The sequence below is a fragment of the Papio anubis genome, chromosome 11 (genome assembly GCF_008728515.1).
Source record: "Papio anubis isolate 15944 chromosome 11, Panubis1.0, whole genome shotgun sequence".
Classification (NCBI taxonomy): Eukaryota; Metazoa; Chordata; class Mammalia; order Primates; family Cercopithecidae; genus Papio; species Papio anubis.
In genome coordinates this window covers 58,374,922-58,396,960 of record NC_044986.1, presented here as the reverse complement: position 1 = coordinate 58,396,960, position 22,039 = coordinate 58,374,922, and the positions used below count along the sequence as shown (strand labels likewise).

General features: G+C 34.3%; 1 protein-coding gene across 7 annotated transcripts in view; it reads left to right on the top strand.

Moving 5' to 3' along the window:
* Positions 1–21,459, top strand: part of RTKN2 (rhotekin 2) — an 81,111-nt gene extending 59,652 nt beyond the window's left edge. For 5 of the 7 annotated variants that reach the window (XM_021943422.2, XM_021943420.2, XM_021943424.2 and 2 more), the window contains 4 exons: positions 492–521; positions 11,020–11,185; positions 16,148–16,255; positions 17,552–21,459. In XM_021943422.2, coding sequence (XP_021799114.1) covers positions 492–521; positions 11,020–11,185; positions 16,148–16,255; positions 17,552–18,087 — 840 coding nt within the window. In that variant the 3' untranslated portion in view covers positions 18,088–21,459. The remainder of the gene's footprint in view (positions 1–491; positions 522–11,019; positions 11,186–16,147; positions 16,256–17,551) is intronic. The other 2 variants (XM_021943421.2, XM_021943423.1) reach the window with 2 other exon arrangements.
* Positions 21,460–22,039: the final 580 nt, after the last annotated feature.

Below are 22,039 nucleotides of genomic sequence, written 5' to 3'. Positions count from 1 at the left end.
ATAATGAATCTATTTTGGCTTAGAAAATTAGGTTTTTGAAATATATAATTTTATTAATGAAAAATTGACCTGCTTTTTTCATTACTTGCCAACTTTTTATTTTGTTTGGTTTGTGCAGAGTTGTCTTTCCTGCCAGTTTTTCACACTTTAGTCTTTTGAAAATTTCATATGGAAAAACTGAAACAGAATAATGAACACCTGTATACCATTCATCTAGACACTTCAGCTGTTGTTAACATTTTGCCACATTTGTTTTCTCTCTAGTTAAAATTTTTTTCGGAACCATTTTAAAATCAGTTGCAAATAACAACATTTCTTCTCTGAATATGTTAGCATATTTCTCCTAAAACCAAGGACACTTTTTCATAGCCATAATAGTATTGTGATGCTCAAAAAGTTTATTGTTGATACTTATTAACTAATATAAAAAAGAAATTGCTCTAATTGTCCCCACAATATCCTTTCTAATTTTTCTTTATTGTTTGATCCAGGACCTCATCAAGGATCATGTACTGCATCTGGTCAGCATTTCCTTGGATTCCTTTCATCTAAATTGTGCCCTTCACCTTCTGCCTTTATTTATTTATGCCTTTCATTACACTGACTTTTTTTAAAAGTCCAGGCCAGTTTTCTTCTTAGAATTTCTCCAAATCTATATGTAACTAATTATTTCACTAGATTCAGCTTAAATAATTTTGGTAAAAGTTCTATGTATATGATTATGTCTGATTTGGCTTTTACTAAATAGCTGAGGAGTAAAAATGAAATCCTAGTTTTTTTCTTATATTTTATACCATATAATATTCAGTCATAAAATAAATTAAAATGTAATCTAAACAAATGATATTTTTAAAGTCATTTGTTTTATTTGAAGACAGTCTTGAAGGAATTCAACTCGCCTTATCTCAGCCCTTTAAGATAGGCAAAGCAGGTATGGCAACCCTGTTTTATAGGTACAGTATTTGTTTTACAAGTGAAGAAATAGACTTAGAGATCAGATAGGACTTTCCAACTAGTAAGGAAGATTATATGGCTCACCCTTTTCCTAATGAGTAGGAAAAAATAGATAAAAATTCATGGACTGTTTTTGCTATTTCCTCATAGGCATACTGCTAGACTAGATTTGGAAGGCAGAATTAGACTTTTTCCTCTCTTCGTATCACTGTAAATCAATTTTGAAAGTTAAAAAGTAGTTGTAAAATGAGGTTCTGAGCATGAAGCCACAGTAGACTTATAGGCGATTGCTTAGACATGTGTGGAAACTTTATGATTTAAATTTAAGAGAACATTTATAATAAAACTGTGTTATTGTAATCAGTGTGTCTGTATTTTCAGTCTGATGACAAGGATCTAATTCCAGAAAAGTGGTGACAATGTTTATATGGCCTGACTGAATTGACCTTTTTTAATTGATTTACTTTTCCTTGTGGTAATAAAGGCTGATGGCCAGGTGACTAATGAGATTTTGTAGTCAATCAGTGCCATTGTTAAGATGACTGAAATCAGCAGACTTACAAATTCCAGTGTTTCTTCCACAATTGGCCATTACATATCACAGGAAAATTATTAATTTAGTAATTTGTATAGATTTAGCCTTGTACTTAAAGACAATGTGAGCTACATTTGACCTTGAGGACTGGTGACTCAATTATCTCTTCCATTGTATATAACTTGTATCTAAAGTACAAAAGAGCATTTTAAAATTAGAACATGAAATAAGAGTTTATGTTGGAAAGATATATTTATTATTATTATAGATTATAAATAAATATAATTTAGTTGTTAATCTCAAAGATAAAACTGATGACAAAGTATTCTGTTTTCCCTCTTTGCAATATTGCCATCTTAATTTTCTCCAGTGTTGGTTTCCTGTGTTTTTCTCTTTAGAAGCTTATTTCTCTTTGTAGTTCTTACTTCTACCTCAGGCTTCCTTTGAATTTTTCCATTCACCTGAAAACTTCCCATTTAATAGTGAATTCACTGATATTCTTATTAAAAAAATCAAGCAGTATTCCAGTCAAGACATATATTTGTTACTTCCTAAAACATGACTGTTATGTAATTATTTTTCCTTTTAAAGTAATTTTTGTTTTTGCTCAACTTACAAAATGATTCAAATGTACAGAAAAGTTGAAGAAAAAAAAACTATACTGATGGCCCATATACATACCACCTAGACTCAGCAGTTAACATTTTGTCATATTTACATTATCTCTTTGATTAAATCTATATTTTTTGATGACCCATTTGAACTTAAGACTTTGATATCGTGATACTTCATTCCTGAATACTTCAACATGTAACTCCTATTAATAAAAATAGGAGCCTTTCATATATATACATAATCGTAATACCATTATCACAGTTAAGAAAATTAAAAATAATTTTCTTATGTCACCTAATATTCAGTCCATATTCAGATTTCCCTGTTTTCCCAAAATGGCCTTTTAGCTCTGGTCTTCAGTCCAGGACTATTCAGGGATTATGCATCCTCTGCAGTTCTTCTGATTTGTAAATGAGGTCTGGAGGCTTGATTGTATTTATGCAGAACATTTTTATTAGAAGATTTTATGGTTGATGACAGACAAGTACTTTATAGAGCTTCCCGTTAGGAGACTCATGATGTCAGGTTGTCGCCACTGCTGGTGATGCCCTCTCTCCAACATAAAGTAATCTTCCCTCTTTACAACTAGCAAGTAGTCAGTGAGGAGACACTCTAGCACTGTGTGACTGTCTTGGTTTCCTAACAGTCTTTCTTTTTTTTTTTTTTTTTTTTTTGAGACGGAGTCTCACTGTGTCTCCCAGGCTGGAGTGCAGTGGCTCGATCTCGGCTCACTGCAAGCTCCGCCCCCCGGGTTCACGCCATTCTCCCGCCTCAGCCTCCCAAATAGCTGGGACTACAGGCGCCCGCTACCGCGCCCGGCTAGTTTTTTGTATTTTTAGTAGAGACGGGGTTTCACCATGTTAGCCAGGATAGTCTCGATCTCCTGACCTTGTGATCCACCCGCCTCGGCCTCCCAAAGTGCTGGGATTACAGGCTTGAGCCACCGCGCCCGGCCCAACAGTCTTTCACATAATGGTTTTAGCCACCTGTGATTGTCTTTGCCTACATCAGTTATTACACAGGAGATTCTGGGTGATTTTCTCATACTACTTTCCTTCGACATATGTCCTTTTGGCATTCTTTTCGTGCAGAAGTTTTTCTTATAAACTGGGGGTGAATTACAGTCTCTTGTGAAAAGGCAGGATAAATACTTGATATATTAATTGCCAATTTTCAGGGTAAGAAGTTGGTCTCATGTATTGGTGTTGCACTGGTATTGGTAATACATATTGGAGCTGATATTATCTCTCCAGGGGTAGCAGATGAGTGTTATCTTCCTCCCTGCCCTACCTTCACTGTCTCATATAGTGATAAATTCATAGGTGTTTAATCTATTCAATGTTTTAAATTACTTGGTTTTTAATTTCTAAGGTAGATGTTTTGATTGTTTTTCTTACCTTGCAGATTTGTAAGGGAGACATGCTATTAACATTTTCTTTTTGGTTTTTTGTTTGTTTGTTTGAGACAGGGTCTGGCCCTGTCACTCAGGCTGGAGTGCAATGGTGCCATCACAGCTCACTGCAGCCTGCACCTCCCAGACACAAGGGATTCTCCCTCCTTAACCTCCCTAGTAGCTGGGACTACAGGTACATGCCACCACACCTAGCTAATTTTTATATTTTTTGTAAAGACAGGGTTTCACCATGTTACCCAGACTGGTCTCAAACTCCTGTGCTCAAGCAATCTGCCTGCCTCAGCCTCCCAAAGTGCTGGGATTACAAGTATGAGCCACCACACCCAGCTTTTTAGTATATTCTTTTTTTTTTTTTTTTTTTTTAACTATTTATTTATTTATTTTTGAGATGGAGTCTTGCTCTGTCGCCCAGGCTGGATTGCAGTGGCACGATCTTGGCTCACTGCAACCTCCGTCTCCTGGGTTCAAGCTAATGTCCTGCCTCAGCCGCCCGAGTAGCTGGGATTATAGGCACCCACCAACATGCTCAGCTAATTTTTGAAGTTTTCTGTGTACCCTGTTGGTAGTGCCTACAAAATGGATAGCTACTGACCTGTAACTATTATTTACCTAAAAGTTTTAATTACCCCAGAATTTTTTTTTTTTTTTTTTGAAGTAGAGATGGAGTTTCACCATGTTGCCCAGGGTGGTGTTGAACAATGTATTCTAAAATAAACAAAGGATAAAAACCAGTTTGGTATTTTCTGATACAGCAGGTAAGGATCAAATAAAACTTTTAAGAATAGTGTTTCTCAGCTGGGCGCGGTAGCTCACGCCTGTAATCCCAGCACTTTGGGAGGCCAACATGGGCGGATCACGAGATCAGGAGATCGAGACCATCGTGGCTAACGGGATGAAACCCCATCTCTACTAAAAATACAAAAAATTAGGCATGTTGGCACACACCTGTAGTCCCAGTTACTTGGGAGGCAGAGGCAGGAGAATCTCTTGAACTTGGGAGGCAGAGGTTGCAGTGAACTGAAATCATACCACTGCACTCCAGCCTGGGCGACAGAGTAAGACTCCGTCTCAAGAAAAAAGAATAGTGTTTCTCTTTTAGTTTTTAGTATATTTCTAATGGTTGGTCTCTAAGATCTTTAAGCTTAATAATGTTAAACATTAAATACAAATCAGAGTTTTTTTGTCCTTTGGTTGTCTTCTTTTCTCATGAAAATAATTTTCCTTAATGCTACTTTAAAAATTGTTTGAAAACATAAATTTCACAGTTGCTAAGGTATATAAATAATAGTTCTGTTATTTAGATCACAGGATCTGTTCTCAAGCTATAATTCTTGTCCTTCTAAATGGCATTTCCTGTAAGGCTAAGTTAGTTCATTAATTTTCATAGGGAGCCGTCTGTGGAAATAGTCACATTAAGGGAAGAAAAGCCTAAAAGCTTTTCCCCTCCTATTTTCAATCCAAATTTGAAAGGGTGATTTACTTCAAAGCGATTGCTTCAAATTCAGAAAACTTCACAAGAATGTTCTTGAGCAAGACATTCTCAATAACAGGTACTTAACTGAATTTCCTACACATTATAGAAAGCATTTTGTTAACCAAAGCTTTATCTATTGTCAATAGGGTGAGGATGGTTAAAAAAAAAAGTGTGAGTCTTTGAGATCAAGCCTTTTCTTGTTTTAAATATTATATACATCATTCATTTTAATAAAATCTGTACTAAACAAGTCAATAATACTACTTACTGTAGTAGACCTTGGTTAAATTGTTTTGAAAATACTTTTTAACTATTATATTTATCATAGACCCTAGAAAGCAAAATTATTATGAAGCACATGGGATTTTAATCCAGTTATGTTAGTTTCCTTAATATCTAATCATATCAACTATTCAGATTTTTAAAAGTAAATATAACAAAATTAATTTTTCAAACATTTTCCTGTTGGAGTTTACATCTGATTTAATTAATATAAATTTAAAATAATTATATTAAACTGATACTAATCATACTTCATGGCTGGTTTAACTTATAGCTATGGATTACATATTTCAAACATTCCTTGTCATATATGTGAAGGTATCCTTTTTTGTCAGTAGAGTGTATATAAAGTCTAAAACTTGTTCTTAGCACCAACATTTTGTCTTCATTCCTGATTAACAGGACTTCAGATGAAGCACTTTTCAAATAACTCATTTGTCTTTACAGCATGTTTGTAAGGAAGATGTGAAATATTATCTGCATTACAGACAAGAAAGAGGCATTAATAATAGACTGACTTTGGTTTTTGTGTTTGTATTTTATTTTTTAATTGTTTGCTTTGGAAAAAAATTCAAGGTAATTTATACATAGAATAGTATAGATGAACCCATTTGTACTCTCACACATTGCCCCCACATTACATATATTTTGAAGCAAATCCTAGAGACCATATCATTTTGCTTGTAAATATTCCAGTTATCACCCTTAAGAAAATTTATGCTTTTATATATAAGTTGTCATATGTAGATATAATTATGTGTAGTTAATATATCGTCAAAAATCCAGGCAGTCTTTAAAATCCCCAGTCTCAATTTTTTTAAGTTTTTTGAGTTAGGATCCAAATAAGGGCCACATATTATGGTTGATTGATTAGGTCTTTTAAGTCTCTTTAGAAAAAGGAATGCTTATACATTGTTGGTGGGGGTGTAAATTAGTTCAGCCATTGTGAAAGACAGTGTGTTGATTCCTTAAAGACCTAAAGACAAATACCATTCGACCCAGCAATCCCATTACTGGGTATATACCCAAAGGAATATAAATCATTCTGGAGATCATTATCCTTAGCAAACTAACACAGCAACGGAAAACCAAATACCACATGTTCTCACTTATAAGTGAGAGCTAAATGATGAGAACACATGGACACATAGAGGGGAACAACACACTCTGAGGCCTATCGGAGAGTATGGAGGGTGGGAAGAGGGAGAGGATCAGGAAAAATAACTAATGGTTACTAGGCTTAATACCTGGGTGATTAAATAATCTTTACAACAGACCCCCATGACACAAGTTTACCTATGTAACAAACCTGCACTTGTACCCCTGAACTTAAAAGTTTACTACTACTACTACTACTAATAATGAATATGTTGGCTTATGTTTACTCACACCTCAAACTCCCCCCTTCACACACACACACACCATGCACAATGTATTTGCTGAAGAAATTGATACTTTATCCCACAGGGTTTTTCCATAGTCTGGATTTTTCTAGTTGCATCCCTGGGTTGTCATTTTTCTTTTCTTTTTCTTTTTTTTTGAGATGGAGTTTCGCTCGTGTTGCCCAGGCTGGAGAGTAATGGTGCGATCTCAGCTCGTTGCAACCTCTGCCTCCCAGGTTCAAGCGGTTCTCCTACCTCAGCCTCCCTCGAGTAGCTGGGATTACAGGCATGTGCCACCTTGCCCAGCTAATTTTGTATTTTTAGTAGAGATGGGGTTTCTCAACATTGATCAGACTGGTCTCGAACTCCTAACCTCAGGTGATCCACCTGCCTCTGCCTCTAAAAGTGCTGGGATTACTGGCATGAGCCACCGCACTCAGCCTGCCTTTTTTCTTACATTTTTGGATCATATTCAGATTTGTTCATTGATTAGTAAGAATACATTTTAGGAAGGGTCATATACTTTCATCGAGAAGCATATCATATATCTAGGTCTTCCACTCATTTTAACAACCACTGATGAGCATCGTTTAGATCCTTTATTTCATTAAGGATTGCAAACCGGTAGCATTTTTGCATTGCTTATAGCTGGAATGTCTACTTCATCAGCTCTTTGGTTACCCTGAAGTACAATTCTTACAGGGAAGACAGGATACGTGCTTGGGTTTTTTTTTGTTTGTTTGTTTGCTTGTTTGTTTTTTCCCATTTATATGTCAGTTACCAAAATAATGAGATAGTTTCCTACCGTCTTTCACAGGTGACCAATGAGTTAGTGTTTAAATATCATTATGAATTTTTGGATTTAAAAGATATGTCATGTGTCTGTCCATTGCCATTGCTATTCTAATCGATGTTCTAATTGTCCAGTGTTTGACTGGTAGAAGCCCCTTAGCGTTGACTCTTGAATCCTTTTGACGTAACCCTAGGAATCTTAGATTTCTGATAGGACAAGATGTTCCAGAATCATCTTATACATTTCCTGGCCCAGGCTGAGGGTCAGTCATTTCTTCAAAAAGCTCTGTTTCCTTTTTGTAGTAAAGAGTATTTAGAGACCATAATCTGGGTGCATTTTTTAGGGTTGTATCGTCAAAAGGAAATAATTTATAAATCTAGTCCTGTTCTAGTAATTTTCCATGTACATGGAAATGAAGAGGTGAAAGGAAGTACAGTTTTAATTCAAAATAATAATTTTTAAAACCTAAATGAAACTTCCCTGTGACTTTAGAGTTTTTGTTTTATTACAAAATTGACTTCCCAGATTATGTTTTTATTGATTTCACTTGGCATTCTCTAAGTAACACCACCATCTCATGGAGTGAAAAATTGCAGACTGACAAAAAGCAAACCCAGCTACAGATTAAAATTTCACAGTGAATAATCTCAAATCTATTTACAAATCAAGGAAAGTTGACTATAAAACCTCCTAGATAATTAAAGCTTTGAGATTAGCAAAAACAATACAGGAAAACGCTGGGCTTAATAGAATACTTCTCACAGAACATGCTTCCTCATAAAGAATTGGATTGGAGATTATTTCCAGGATCTGGGCCTTTCGGTACAAAATTTTTAAATCATTATTTGAGTTGTTCTTTTCCTATTTCATTTGTTTATTCTTTAAATATTTTTTAGCCATTTACTGACTACTAGGTAATATTTTAGGTGGCAGAAATATGGGGGGAGGCAGGGAATTACCAAGTTCCTTGTTTTCATACCCTAAGAGGAGATACTTCCCTTATGTAGACACATAAACCCATAAATAACAGTCCTAAAATTCACCTTAGTGTTTTCTAATCGCTCCCTTTTTTGAGAATTGAAGACCTGAGCACTATTGTAGATATTTTCCCACACTGAAAAAACAACTTGAATGAACTGTCTGACACGCTGAGAAACTTTACTTGTATTAATCACTTTTTCTTCTTCGACACGCGATTTTTTGGTTAAAAGTTTTCCATTAAATTATTTTGGATAATAACATATAGAAGTTAATTCAAATTCTGCATTTCATTTGCACCTTTTAAAAACCTCTGATGTTTTAAAAATGTAGCGATATTTATGGCTACCAGAATTAATGGAGTATATACAGTAGTATTTATATATTTTTGCATTATATTCTCTTAGAAGGATATAAATGATTGAGTTCATCAGATTTTCTATGTAGTGGTTTCATTTGAAATGAAACCTTGGTAAAAATATCCAAATTCATCGATGAAAATCAAATTTCCCTTATTTAAAAATTGAATCCACTTTAATCCTTTATACAAAACGTAGTCAGAAATGTTTATTAAAATGGAATTGGTGGAGGGAAGCACGATTTCAGTAACAAGAATACTTTTTATTTTGTAATACAACAATAGAGGGTTTTCCCCCACTATGATTTAACCTTTGATTAGTCTGATAAGAGTAGCATATCAAAGATTCTTCCTAGAGCTTAAGTCATTCTCTGCTAGCTATAAGCTAAAACAAAGCTTATAAATAAGCTTTATATTTACAGTGGATGATTAGGTGCATCTTTGAGCTCCAAGGATACCATTTAGGGCAAAATCTGTTATGTAATAAAAATACTTACTTAAAGGAATTAATTCACGAAGTTTATTACCAAGCCATAGAAGTATAAAAAGACTCTATTATGATAAAATCAAGATACTGGGCGTAAGTCCCATTACAGCCCTCTAAAGACACTCACATTCCTAGATTTCTGCAGTGACAGGATAGACTGTCTCTAACATGGTTGACTATCGTTATATTTTGTGATACTCTAAAGGTTCAAAGTTATGTTGCTCTTTATACAACATACATTTTTCCCCTGTGGTTTTTAAATAAGAATTTATTCTTTCAGAAAGGAATTCCTTGCGTAGTATATATGGTGTTCACCTGCCTGTATTTATCCATTTTTCAGGGAATGGATAGCTTTTCTTCCTAACCCTGCTACTTCTGTAATGACCACATAATATCCACATTATATGTATATGTAGGTTTTGGTGTGTGACTGTATAGCCTCTCTTCACACTTTACTCAGTGAAGAATTTCTTTCTATTCTTAATCAGCTTTTATTACTACCAGCCAAAATATTCTTGTCACACATTACAGTAGGCTTAACCATGATTCTCTTGAACCACTATGTACAGTGCAGTAGCCACTATCCCGTAGTGACTGTTAGACACTTACAATGTGGCTGATCCAGATCGAGAGGTACTGTAAGTGTAAAATACAAACTGGATTTTGAAGGCTTAGTATGAAAGCCTTCAACATATTTCAGATATGCTGAGTTACGTGAAATACATCATTAAATTAATTTCAGCAGTTTCTTTTTACTTATCATGGTTTTTAGAAAATTTTCAATTACATACGTGACTCACATTGTATTTCTTCCGGACAGCATTGCCATAGAATAGTGTAAATGAATCATTATCTAGGCATCAAATCTCTATCTTTGTGCAATAGATAGTTCTAGTACAGACTTTATCCCCCAATATTCCTTGGTTAAAACCACATGTAGTTGCTAGCTTACCATGTGGCATGGCTGTGCCTCTGTGTGACTTGGGAATAGACTTCTCAGAATCTTGTAAGTGTAGAATCAATAAGTGTCATCATAATAGCATATCTAGTATCACTCAGAAAAAAAGGTTTAGACTGTCAGCGTGAATGAAACCATTGCGTTTGTGGTAGTCTTGTACTTAGCACTTTAAAACTAATTTTAACTATAAGATTATATTACTTTATGGATCTTTAGCTATGAACTTTGTAAATGAATGTTACATACAAAATAAATGTTAATGAGGAAAACCTAACTTTTGCTACAGTAAACACTAAGTTATGGTTTTACTGCTTTAACTAATAGCACTAGATATTATGCATGAAGATTAGAATAGGAAACATACTTTACTGATTATTTTATTAATTTGAAATATAGTTAATGTATAATCCACATTACAGTTATGACACGCTGTACTTGTTTTATTGGAAATTTTAAGATGTATATAAAAGACAGCAAACTTCCACTTAAACTGAGATAGATCAAAACAGGGGTTATGTTTTAATCTCATGTAATTTAGCATAAGTGCTATATATAGCATACTTTAAGACATTCAGGTTTTTTTTATATAAGGCATTCTTTTTAAAAACCCTTCTAGATTGGAGTTTGAATATAAAAAATTCTCAAAATTACATGTTTTAAATTTCAAATGATGAGCAATAAGATCATGGTTACATCAGGTGTAAATATGGTCGCTAAGCAATAAAACATTTGTTTGATCATTACAGAAATGTTCTCATACAAAACCCCACTTTTTTTCTTAAATTTTAGGAAACCAGAATCCGGGCAATGGATAAGGATGCCAAGAAAAGAATCCATAATTTCTCTGTCATCAATCCTGTTCCTGGACAAGCTATAACTCAGATTTTTGCAGTTGACAATAGAGAAGATCTTCAGCAGTGGATGGAAGCCTTCTGGCAGCATTTCTTTGATCTTAGTAAATAGATATTTGGATTTTTTAGTTGTGTATTTATGTAGCCTAAAAGGATGTGCACAGCAATCTTACAATTATAATCTTATAGTTTATAGCAAAACTTTTTTATGTTCTTGAAAAAATGGTAGTATATCATCAATGCAGTGATGCTTTTTGCTCTCAGTCTCTTTCCAGTGCCTGACTGACTATTGTGTAGTATATGTTTGGATTCTAGCATCTCTACCTCCTACTTTTTGAAGCTCCTTTGGTCACTAAAACAGTCAGATCATATTGTCTCAAAATGTTAGGATTTAACTGTTGAAGGCAATGTGTTTGATCAAAGGGATAAGAAGCCATTTGAGGAACAAAAAACTTTTCCAGGATAATGATGATCCTAAAATATTGAAACATTCAAGAGTCTCACTTTTGTAGCCTTCCCTTAACTCCAGATTCGTTACCATCTTCTTGGACATCATCCAGACAGGTTTTTTTAAAAACCACACACACATGATTTTCTCATCTCAATAATACATTCCAATGACATGGACATAAAAACAATGGGACGGTAATGTAATAGGACTCTAGTGTGTAAAATATATGAGGTTCTAATATTTCTCAAGGAGGAATTTTATCAACAGGAAAATATTGAATTCATAACAGTTCTTTGTGTTTACTGACAATAAGTCTAACAGCATATTATCATTATATTGAAAACTTAGAATGTTGATAATATCTGTTTCTGATCAAACAAAGCCTACTGATGGATACTACCAGTATTTTGTCTATTGAATGCTATTCCATAGAAAGTTAAGACATTTCCAAAAAGGAAATTATTTCTGAAACTCATAGAAATAATCCTAGGGACGGACATTTTAGGAATTCTGTTTTCTGGAACACTAGGAAGAAGAGGTAATACCTGCAAGCCCTCAAGTTAGAAGTTGGGGAAGAGGCAAGAAGAGGATCTAAATTTATGGATTATTTCCCATATAACAGATTATTTCAGTTATTTCTCTTAACACTCTTGCGGGGTAGAAATTATTTCCCTTTGCTCTGAAGATGAGAAAACTTAGGCCTGAAGAGGTTTCTGGTTCACAGCATTGAACTAGAGGATTCCCTCCATGGCTTTCTTGGATTTTGGACTTGTTTAGGACTTGTTTTCCTTAAGTATCATCCCTAGAAACTCAATAAATGTTCAAATATTCATTTCATGCTTATCAGTGTGTACCACATTTATTTAGTTAAAATTTTCAGGCCAGGCACGGTGGCTCATGCCTGTAATCCCAGCACTCTGGGAGGCCGAGGCAGGTGCACCACCTGAGGTCAGGAGTTCGAGACTAGCCTGACGAACATGGTGAAACCCCATATCTACTAAAAATATAAAAATTAGCCAGGCGTGGTGGCACATGCCTGTAGTCCCAGCTACTTGTCGCTTGAAGCTGGGAGGTGGAGGTTGCAGTGAGTCAAGATCTCGCCTGTACACTCCAACCTGGGCGACAGAGCAAGACTTGTCTTAAAAAAAAAAAAAAAAAAAATCAGCAAATCTCAGGTGTGTAACTTAAAAGACAAGAACTTCCTTGCTTTTGCTAATCATAGCTAAAACTTTAACCATTTTCCTAAATGCTCTGTCTTAGAGAATCCATGTTATAAATGACTATCTTATGTTTAGAAATGATTCTGGTATTTTTATTTTATTTATTTTATTTTTATTTTTTTGAGATGGAGTTTCGCTCTTGTTGCCCAGGCTGGAGTGCAATGCCACGATCTTGGCTCACTGCAACCTCCGCCTCCTGGGTTCATGCGAATCTTCTGCCTCAGTCTCCTGAGTAGCTGGGATTACAGGCATGTGCCACCACACCCGACTAATTTCGTATTTTTAGTAGAGACGGGATTTCTCCATGTTGGTCAGGCTGGTCTCAAACTCCAGACCTCAGGTGATCCGCCCACCTCGACCCCCCAAAGTGCTGGGATTACAGGCGTGAGCCACCGGGCCCAGCTATTTTATAATTGTTATGTGCATAAAAACAGGGGGAGAGGTAAATGAAGGTGATAATACCAAAATCTTGTAGTCTAGATACCAATTACTATTAGATGATCATCTCATGCTTTCATTCTCTAGATTATGTGAAATAATTTATCATGCTAAAATGGGGATTTGAAGGAATAAGAATCTCATGACATTTTTGTACTGTCAACATAATAAGTGATGACAACTTGGTCTTGGGTCTGGTTACTTTTTTGGTATTTAATGCTTTTTTGCATAAAAACTGCCAACCTATGTAATTTTTAAAGTACAAATTCTATTTATACTTCAAAATTCAGAATTCATTGTGTATGGATATATGAAGCAAAGATGGAGGTATTTATACCATACTAAAAAATTGACTTGTACTTTAAAATTTTAACTTTCCTAGTGACAGGTGCAACCTCTTGTGCTTCTGGTTGAAGTATGGTACATAGAACAAAGTACAGGATAGATATTCAGGGCAGAGTAAAGTAAGAGAAATTTAATATTGAGAGCAAATCTCAATTATTTGGCGCTATTTAAGAATAGAAAACCAGGAGGGTGTGATAATTAGAACTCAGGAGGAAACACTTATGGAAATGTATCTGTTTAGCCTGGGGAAGAATAGCCTCGGGTGGATGTTGGTGGGCAAGAGGGATGTAATAGCTATTTTTAATATTTGTGGGTTAACAAACATGTAAAAGAGGAGTGACGTGTTCTGGATGGTCAATAGGAGTGGAGCAAAGAATGAATCGAAGGTCAAAGATATCAAAAATTGAGATAGATTTGGAACATTAAAACTTTTAAAATATTTAACAGTATAAATATTGAGTTACATTAAGAGCGTAGCATAAAAAATTATTTTGACTGGGAATACTATAACAGTAAATGATACTTTAGGAAACATCTTCATTATATAAATTGTTATGTGAACAAAACATACCCATTTAATATTTCATATTGCGCCCTTGTTTTCATGTTAGCGTATTGGCTAGCATGTATAGCTATGCATAGAGATTTATTTGCTGGCAAAATCAATGGTTCAATCGTGAAGTCTTGACCCATGAACACTTTGTACCTCTGACTTTAGTAACACGTGGAATAATGTGGCATTATATTCCAGTTTTCATTGTAACTCGTATTCTGATACTAGTTTAACAATGAATGCTTTCATTTATCAATACAGAGAAGATACTGTACTTTATAATAATTTTTCTAAGAATGTGACAGAAATGTGTGCCAGTTTAAAGTGTTTCATTATTTTTCCATTAGATATGGGTTTTTTTCCCTGCCCCCAAGAAGAAAAAAACTGACTTTTATATATTTATCTATAAAAGGAAGTGTGGGGAGGAATAAGTTATCAGATCTCAGATCCTAACATTCTAGAGATCAACCTTTGAAGCCTTGTACTTAAGAATTTATTCCCTTCATCAGTTGCTATGTTGCTTATTTTGAAATTTTTACCATATTCTGTGCTTAGCATCATAATAAAACATACTGAAAGGCTTTTTTATGTTTCTTAACTAATGGTGGTGGATTTTAAATTTATGCATGTATTATCATATTACTGTGATAGTATATTTAACTACAAACAACAAAAATGAGTCATTTTATTAAACATGAAGTATCCTTAGTTTTTAAGTCATAGAAAAAAACCAAGTTGGATATTAAATATGGATATACAACATAGGTGTATTACATTTACTTTTCTACTGGTATAAGATAGGCTATAAGAAGGTGAACCCCAGTAACTTACTCTTATAAAATTAATATATAGATATGTAGGAACTAGCATAGTTGCTTTCCAGCATGCAGGTGCACAATAAGTAAGAAAAGATTAAATTTTTAGACATCACTCAGGAGAAATCTAAAAAATTTAAGACTAAAATAGTGTGAATTAAAATAAAAATTAATGTCCACACTTAAATTTTAACTTAATAGTTGAAAGATTTTAGTCAAGAGTATTTTTTCTTATTTCAAATGCCTTTATTTAATGTGTCCTTCCTAAAACAAATTAGACTCAGAATTTTATTGAGTGATATGACTTTATAGTAATAGGTTTTTTATATACCTTTTAAAACCTAAATGAAAATATAGTGATTTTCTAAAGTTAAATGATTTTGAAAAGCATGACAATCATCTTAAAGGAACAGTTATTAAATAAATAATTTTTCTTTCTAAATCAAAATTTTCATAGTTAAAACCATTTTTGAGAACCTCACTCCTTTATGTTTTTTTCTATTTCCTTCTAGGTAACTATATTTCAGTTGATTGTTTAACCTTTCAACGTCTTGAATACTGAATGTTTAATATTTAAAAAAGAGAACCTGCACAAAACTTTTGCAATAAATAGAAATTTTAAAGTAGTTATTAACCATTTAGTGAAATAGAGTAGTATTTAATAGCCTAGAGATTTTAGCCTAATGTTTGCATAGAAGTATTTTTTTTCTTTTTCTTTTCTTTTTCTTTTTTTTTTTTTGAGACGGAGTCTCCCTCTATCGCCTAGTCTGGAGTACAGTGGTGCAATCTCAGCTCATTGTAACCTCCACCTCCAAGTGATCCTCCTACCTCAGCCTCCTGAGTACCTGGGACTACAGGCACCTCCACCACCACACCCAGCTAATTTTTGTATTTTTAGTAGAGAAGGGGTTTCCCCATGTTGGCCAGGCTGGTCTTGAACTCCTGACCTCAGATGTTACCAGTCAGAAGAAACCTAGGCTTTCCAACTTGCTGGGATTACAGGCATGAGCCACCGCACCTGGCCGAACTTTTTTTTTTGAATAGATTACTTTTATGTTCAGAACTGGACTTTGGAATTATGGATAGTACTAGGTTTTTCTGCAAGCCTCCCTTAAGGAAGTGCTTTATTTATAAATTCACTGATTTTTATTCAAAGCAAAAATGTATTGCTGTCTATTAAAAATGAAATACATATCTTCACATTTATGTTTTAAACTGGTCTGCCTTTTTTCTGTCTGTCTTAGGCCAATGGAAGCATTGTTGTGAAGAACTTATGAAAATTGAGATTATGTCACCACGGAAACCACCTTTGTTCTTGACAAAAGAGGCAACCTCAGTCTACCATGATATGAGTAAGTGGTGTTTGTCTTTTCTGTGCTACAGGATAACAAAAACAACATTGTCCATACACACACAGCTTATTCTATTGACATTAAAATGCTAAAATTTTCAGGGCACAATCAAAATGAATGAAAAAAGACTATGATTACAGACTAAGGAACTCATGTTTAATAGATGAATTAATACAGAATAATGAATACACATATTTTTCATAGTCTGAATGCTCAAGATCAGACAAAAAATTTAAGGCTTAAAATGAGTAAAGGCGCACTGAAAATAAACATTAGCTGAGTAGCTGATGAAAATTCTGAAAATAAACACTTGCAGATTCTAAAATGTCATCATGTTCAGTAATTTTTTTCTGTATTTTATTAAATTTGTTGTAAAGTAGTGTTGATAGATGCATATTAATGAATGGAAGCTTTCATCTCTAGCCAGAAAAAAAAATTGGTTAAGTTTAATACTTTGGAAAATTTTAAATTTCTAGACTCACTTTTATTCAATTTCCCACACCTTGAAGGGTGTTTATTTTTTGCCGTTGCCTCAGTAAATAATGTTGTGAACAAGAGCAAGTCAGTCTAAATTCTGTTTGCCACTAATGTACCTGTACTTACATTCACTTTAAAATGTTAGGTTAAAAATGGTACATTTGGGTTCACACATTTTAAAATACCAGTAATTCATTTAATAGACATTTATCTCTGTTATTTTATTTTTCCCAAGGAAAATTTCACCTACCACTCTTATTGCCAAAGTGGTATGAGGGCATTACTCTGTTCTCCTGGGTTTTTGGTTTTAAGCATTTTCCCTTTTAACAGAGACTTTGCTGGTCTACAGGAAAGAATACTCATCCAAATACAGTCATCCCAATATATATCTAGCTTTTGTAAAAAGGAAATCTCTTACCTAGCAGTTAGAATAAGGTTTTAAATCCAAGAAATGTTATCCCATATATACTTAATGTATAGAATTTTTTAGAAAACGCATATAACTCCCCTTTGAAAGCTGGATTTTGCTGATTTATATAGGAATATATTTATACATGTGTATGTATTATGTACATATGTATATTATATATGTTTTTTATATATACTATGTATTATGTGTGTTTACATATATAATGTATGATTAGTGCAGTGCATGATCTTTGTAGTTCTGGTGGTGTGGTTATTTTTGCAAGTGAATGTTTTCCTTATCACAGTCTTTGATGACCATTATATATAGCATACTAGTTAGAAAAGAAGTTATTCAGATAAAGTGCGTACTGGTTTTGAATTTTTTCATGTATTTTTTTCTAAAAATTATAGGCATTGATTCACCTATGAAACTTGAAAGTTTAACGGATATAATACAAAAAAAAATTGAAGAGACAAATGGGCAGTTCCTTATTGGTCAGCATGAAGAATCCTTACCACCTCCTTGGGCCACACTCTTTGATGGTAACCATCAAATGGTCATCCAGAAAAAGGTACTGTCTCCTGCAAGTGAGCCATTACATGATGAAAAAGGGAAAAAGAGACGAGCTCCGCTTCCTCCTCCTGATAAACTTCCATTCAGCTTAAAATCACAGAGTAACACAGATCAATTGGTTAAGGACAACTGGGGAAAAACAAGTGTATCTCAGACATCGTCTTTGGATACCAAACTATCAACCCTAATGCATCACTTACAGAAACCAATGGCTGCTCCTCGAAAACTTCTCCCTGCCAGGAAAAATAGATTAAGTGATGGTGAGCACACAGACACTAAAACCAATTTTGAAGCCAAGCCAGTGCCAGCTCCAAGGCAGAAATCCATCAAAGACATTCTGGACCCTAGATCATGGCTGCAGGCACAAGTTTAGAAAACTCTTAATGATAAAACATTTAACAAAATCTATAACTGTGAAGCTTAATTCAGAGGCATTACAGAGTAATGTGTAATTATATAGGTAAATATGATAGTGATTTATACCAATAATTAATAAGCTATTAGGTATAGAAAAACATTTTATAATGAAGAAATGGATTTCTCTTTTACTCCTGATTTTCAGAATGTGAGTGATTTTTCCAGCAGTGTGCAAGAGGCAGTTTCTAGACAATATCCTAATTGTTGGAAGGGTTAATTTATTCCTAAATTAGTACCAGGCAGTGAATAAGCCCTAGGCGGAATAAAGCATTAAAATTTCTTTTGGGGAGAGACTGTCTAGTAATTTAAAATGTGTTAAATATGAGCCATATTCTCATTGTGAGAATTTTAATACTAATGGAATGTTTCAAAGGTTTTATTCAAACCACAAATTATAGAATCCACCCAAGAAAATTTTCTTCTTAGCATTCTGGAATTCTCATCTAATGGTTCACTGGCTCTCATCTATTGTTTAACTCACTAGTTTATAGGCCTGACCTTTTAAATTCCTGGGATAAATTTTGGAATATTAAATTCTTCATCTTAAAGGGAATTTGTAATGTGCTATTCAAACTTGTTTCCTTGATGAGCCCTGAAATACTGTTGACATTAACTTTCATAAATGAAGCATAACACTTATTAGAGAAATGGTAGATGAAATACTCTTTACATTCAATTTTCTGTGTGTGGTGCTGATTTCCATTGTGACTTTGGAATTTAGGGAAGTGAGTAGCTGATCAACACCTTAAAATTCATTTAATACATATTTAAAAAGAAGATGGGAGATTCAAAAATATCAGAAAAGTTGGCCATGGTAAAAAATTTTCAGAATTCTTTTTTAAAATTTTAATTAGATTTCCTTTTCCTAGTAAGAGTTAATGTCTGCTAGCGGTATTTTTCATTAAAAGTCATATTCTTACAACAATGACATTGGAACCATTTCCATAGGAGGTAATTTCCATAGCAACTAATCATAGTGACCCAAACAGGATTATAAAGTCAAGTGAGGAATAAATAGCAGAAAAATACCTTAAAGGAACAAAAAAATCCATTTTTTATAATAATGCTTTTTGTAAACAAGAGAACAGTTTTAAAAATCTAATCAGAATTTCCAAATAAAACAGTTTCTATCAGGTGTCAGCAACAGCACTAAAAATCTCAAATCACACTGAACCCTAAATGTCATTGCAAGAAATAAAAAATTAAGAATTAAATTGCTGCCCCGTGTATAATCTCGAGATCTTTTTAAAGCTAGGAAGAACTCTATTTGGATCAGAACTACATGATTACAAAGTAAAATGAACACTTGACCAAAAAACCACATTAATTTAAACGGAGCCTTTCATTATTTTCAGATAGCAGGGTCTTTTTCATTTATAGAGAATGATGTAACTGCCAGGACACTTTTGTGTTTGCCCAGGACTCCTGGTGAGTATTGAATCGTGAAGGGAGTGATGATAACAAAAGGTTTCTTGTGACTGGTAACACCAGGACAGACACAGGTTTGGGTGAGAAGAAAATACTATATGCCTGCTTGATGGCATGTAGAGATCATCACGTGTGTGGAAACCTTAAAAAGTGGATATATTTTTCTGACTAGAAGGCTCTCGTAAGTTTCTGTTATGATTGCCATTTCAATAAATGACATTAAAAATCTAAAGGATAATGTTTGAATTTTTGGTTATTTTTTAAAACCTCATTGCTGTTTTTGACAGCATTTGTGATTGTCATTGCCACTAAATTATTGAGCTAGAAGATGCTGCAGGCAAAATTGTTTCTGAAGCTGGCATCTAAGCATTCTTTTTTTTTTTCCTAGTTGATGCCTGCCTTTATTACAAATCAGTATTAAAACTTCCAGATTATATTCTTGTCATTGTTCCTCATGCAAATAATAGCAGGAAGGATTTAAGTTGTATAAGAAAAAGAAAATATTCATATAGAAATTACCTGGCAGTTACGCCCTCAGAGCAGAACTTTGAAACAGGTCTGAAGCCCTTTTTACCTAGAACCATTTAAAAGCCTGAGCAAGGACCACCACCTCCTCCCCACCAAATTATTCAGTCTCTTTCTGGGGAGGCCTAGCTTACTATATGTTACAAGTCTGAAATGGGCCTGGTGTGGTCAGCTCCTGAAATGCTAATTTACCTCTTCCCAAAAGAGTGTAGTTATAATACGAAGTTGGTTATTTTCTCTTTCCTTTCTTTTTGTCTTTGTTTCTTTCTCTGGCACCCTCTCCTCTCTCTCTGTCTCATCCCCCACTCCCACTTTCCCTCTGTCTCTCCTCCTTCCCTTCCTTTACAGTTATAAAAAAAAAAAAATCTAAAAATAGTAAAGCACTGGGTTAAAGAGTGTTTCAAAAGAAGTGTTTGTTTTCTCATTTCTTAAACCAGAAGTTTATGACAAAGAAATATGCCATGTAATATGAAAGCTGCTTCAGCTTTTTATGAGCTTTCACATTCCTTGTTTGTCCTTTTAATTTGTTTCTTGATATATGAAGACTATAAACTTGAAGCAAAGAGTTAGCTGTCAGCTCTTGATAATATAATTGGGGAAATAGAATAGATATTTTATGATATGATAATTCTGATGATCTAAAGATAATGTCTTAGACAATTACATTTACATTTCAAGCTCTGGGATATAAATTACGTATTCAGCATTAAGATAGTATTATTTTTAATTGCTACTAAGTGGTAACTTTTGTATTTTAGTATCTTGCAAGGGCAAAAAAGACATTTTTAAAATTCTAAATGCACACCTCCTAAGGTAAATAGTCTTTCAAAAATATCAGGCATGCCAACTCTTGCTGAGTTTTGTTAAATCCTCCTTAGCTGTCTGCAGTGCCCCCTGACTTCTTTTAAATGGTTGTGAATATATGTGGAAAACTAAATCCATTTATTATAAATGCCTTATCTTTACCCTTTGGGATCCTACTAAATGCATTTTACCTGGTACTATTTATTAAAAATGGAAGCTGTCTTGAATTAGAGACACCTCACGTAAGGTAGGTTAAGCAGTCAAGTATTTCTTTAGGCTTATGTTGTTCAGCACCTCAGCCACCTACTGAGAAGTTAATTAATTCAGTCCAAAATGAAATTATAGGGCAGTTTGGTGCAATTTATGTTAAATGCCATTTGAATGTAATCACCTGTGTTACCACGACTGAGGTACAACTGTACTACATGGACAGAATGCTGCATTGCACCATGAGCAAGAACTGCTCTGCAAGAAGAATATTTGTCCCTGTGGTCTGAATTTATCAAAACTCATTTTCTTGTTAAAGAGTGAATTATCAAATAGTAATTAAACTTTAACTGATGACCATTTATATTCTAGTAGCTGTCTTCACTGTTAGTCTTAAATTATAATGTAGACAAAGTTGACATTTTCCCCTTACATTTCAAAGGCATTACTATTTTTAAATGTTTACATATGTTTACATGTTTGTGTGTAACTGCTTCATTGCTATTAATAGTTAAATGAAATCTGCTGGCCGGGCGCGGTGGCTCAAGCCTGTAATCACAGCACTTTGGGAGGCCGAGACAGGCGGATCACGAGGTCAGGAGATCGACACCATCCTGGCTAACACGGTGAAACCCCGTCTCTACTTAAAAAAAAAAAAAAAAATACAAAAAACTAGCCGGGCGAGGTGGTGGGCGCCTGTAGTCCCAGCTACTCGGGAGGCTGAGGCAGGAGAATGGCGTAAACCCAGGAGGCGGAGCTTGCAGTGAGCTGAGATCCGGCCACTGTCCTCCAGCCTGGGCGACACAGCGAGACTCCGTCTCAAAAAAAAAAAAAAAAAAAAGAAATCTGCTTATTCTGGATCATAGATGTTCTTAGTTAACTCTGGGAAAGATGTTACCTTTGGGTTTTTAAAAGACAAGTCTTCGTTCGAAAATATATTACGG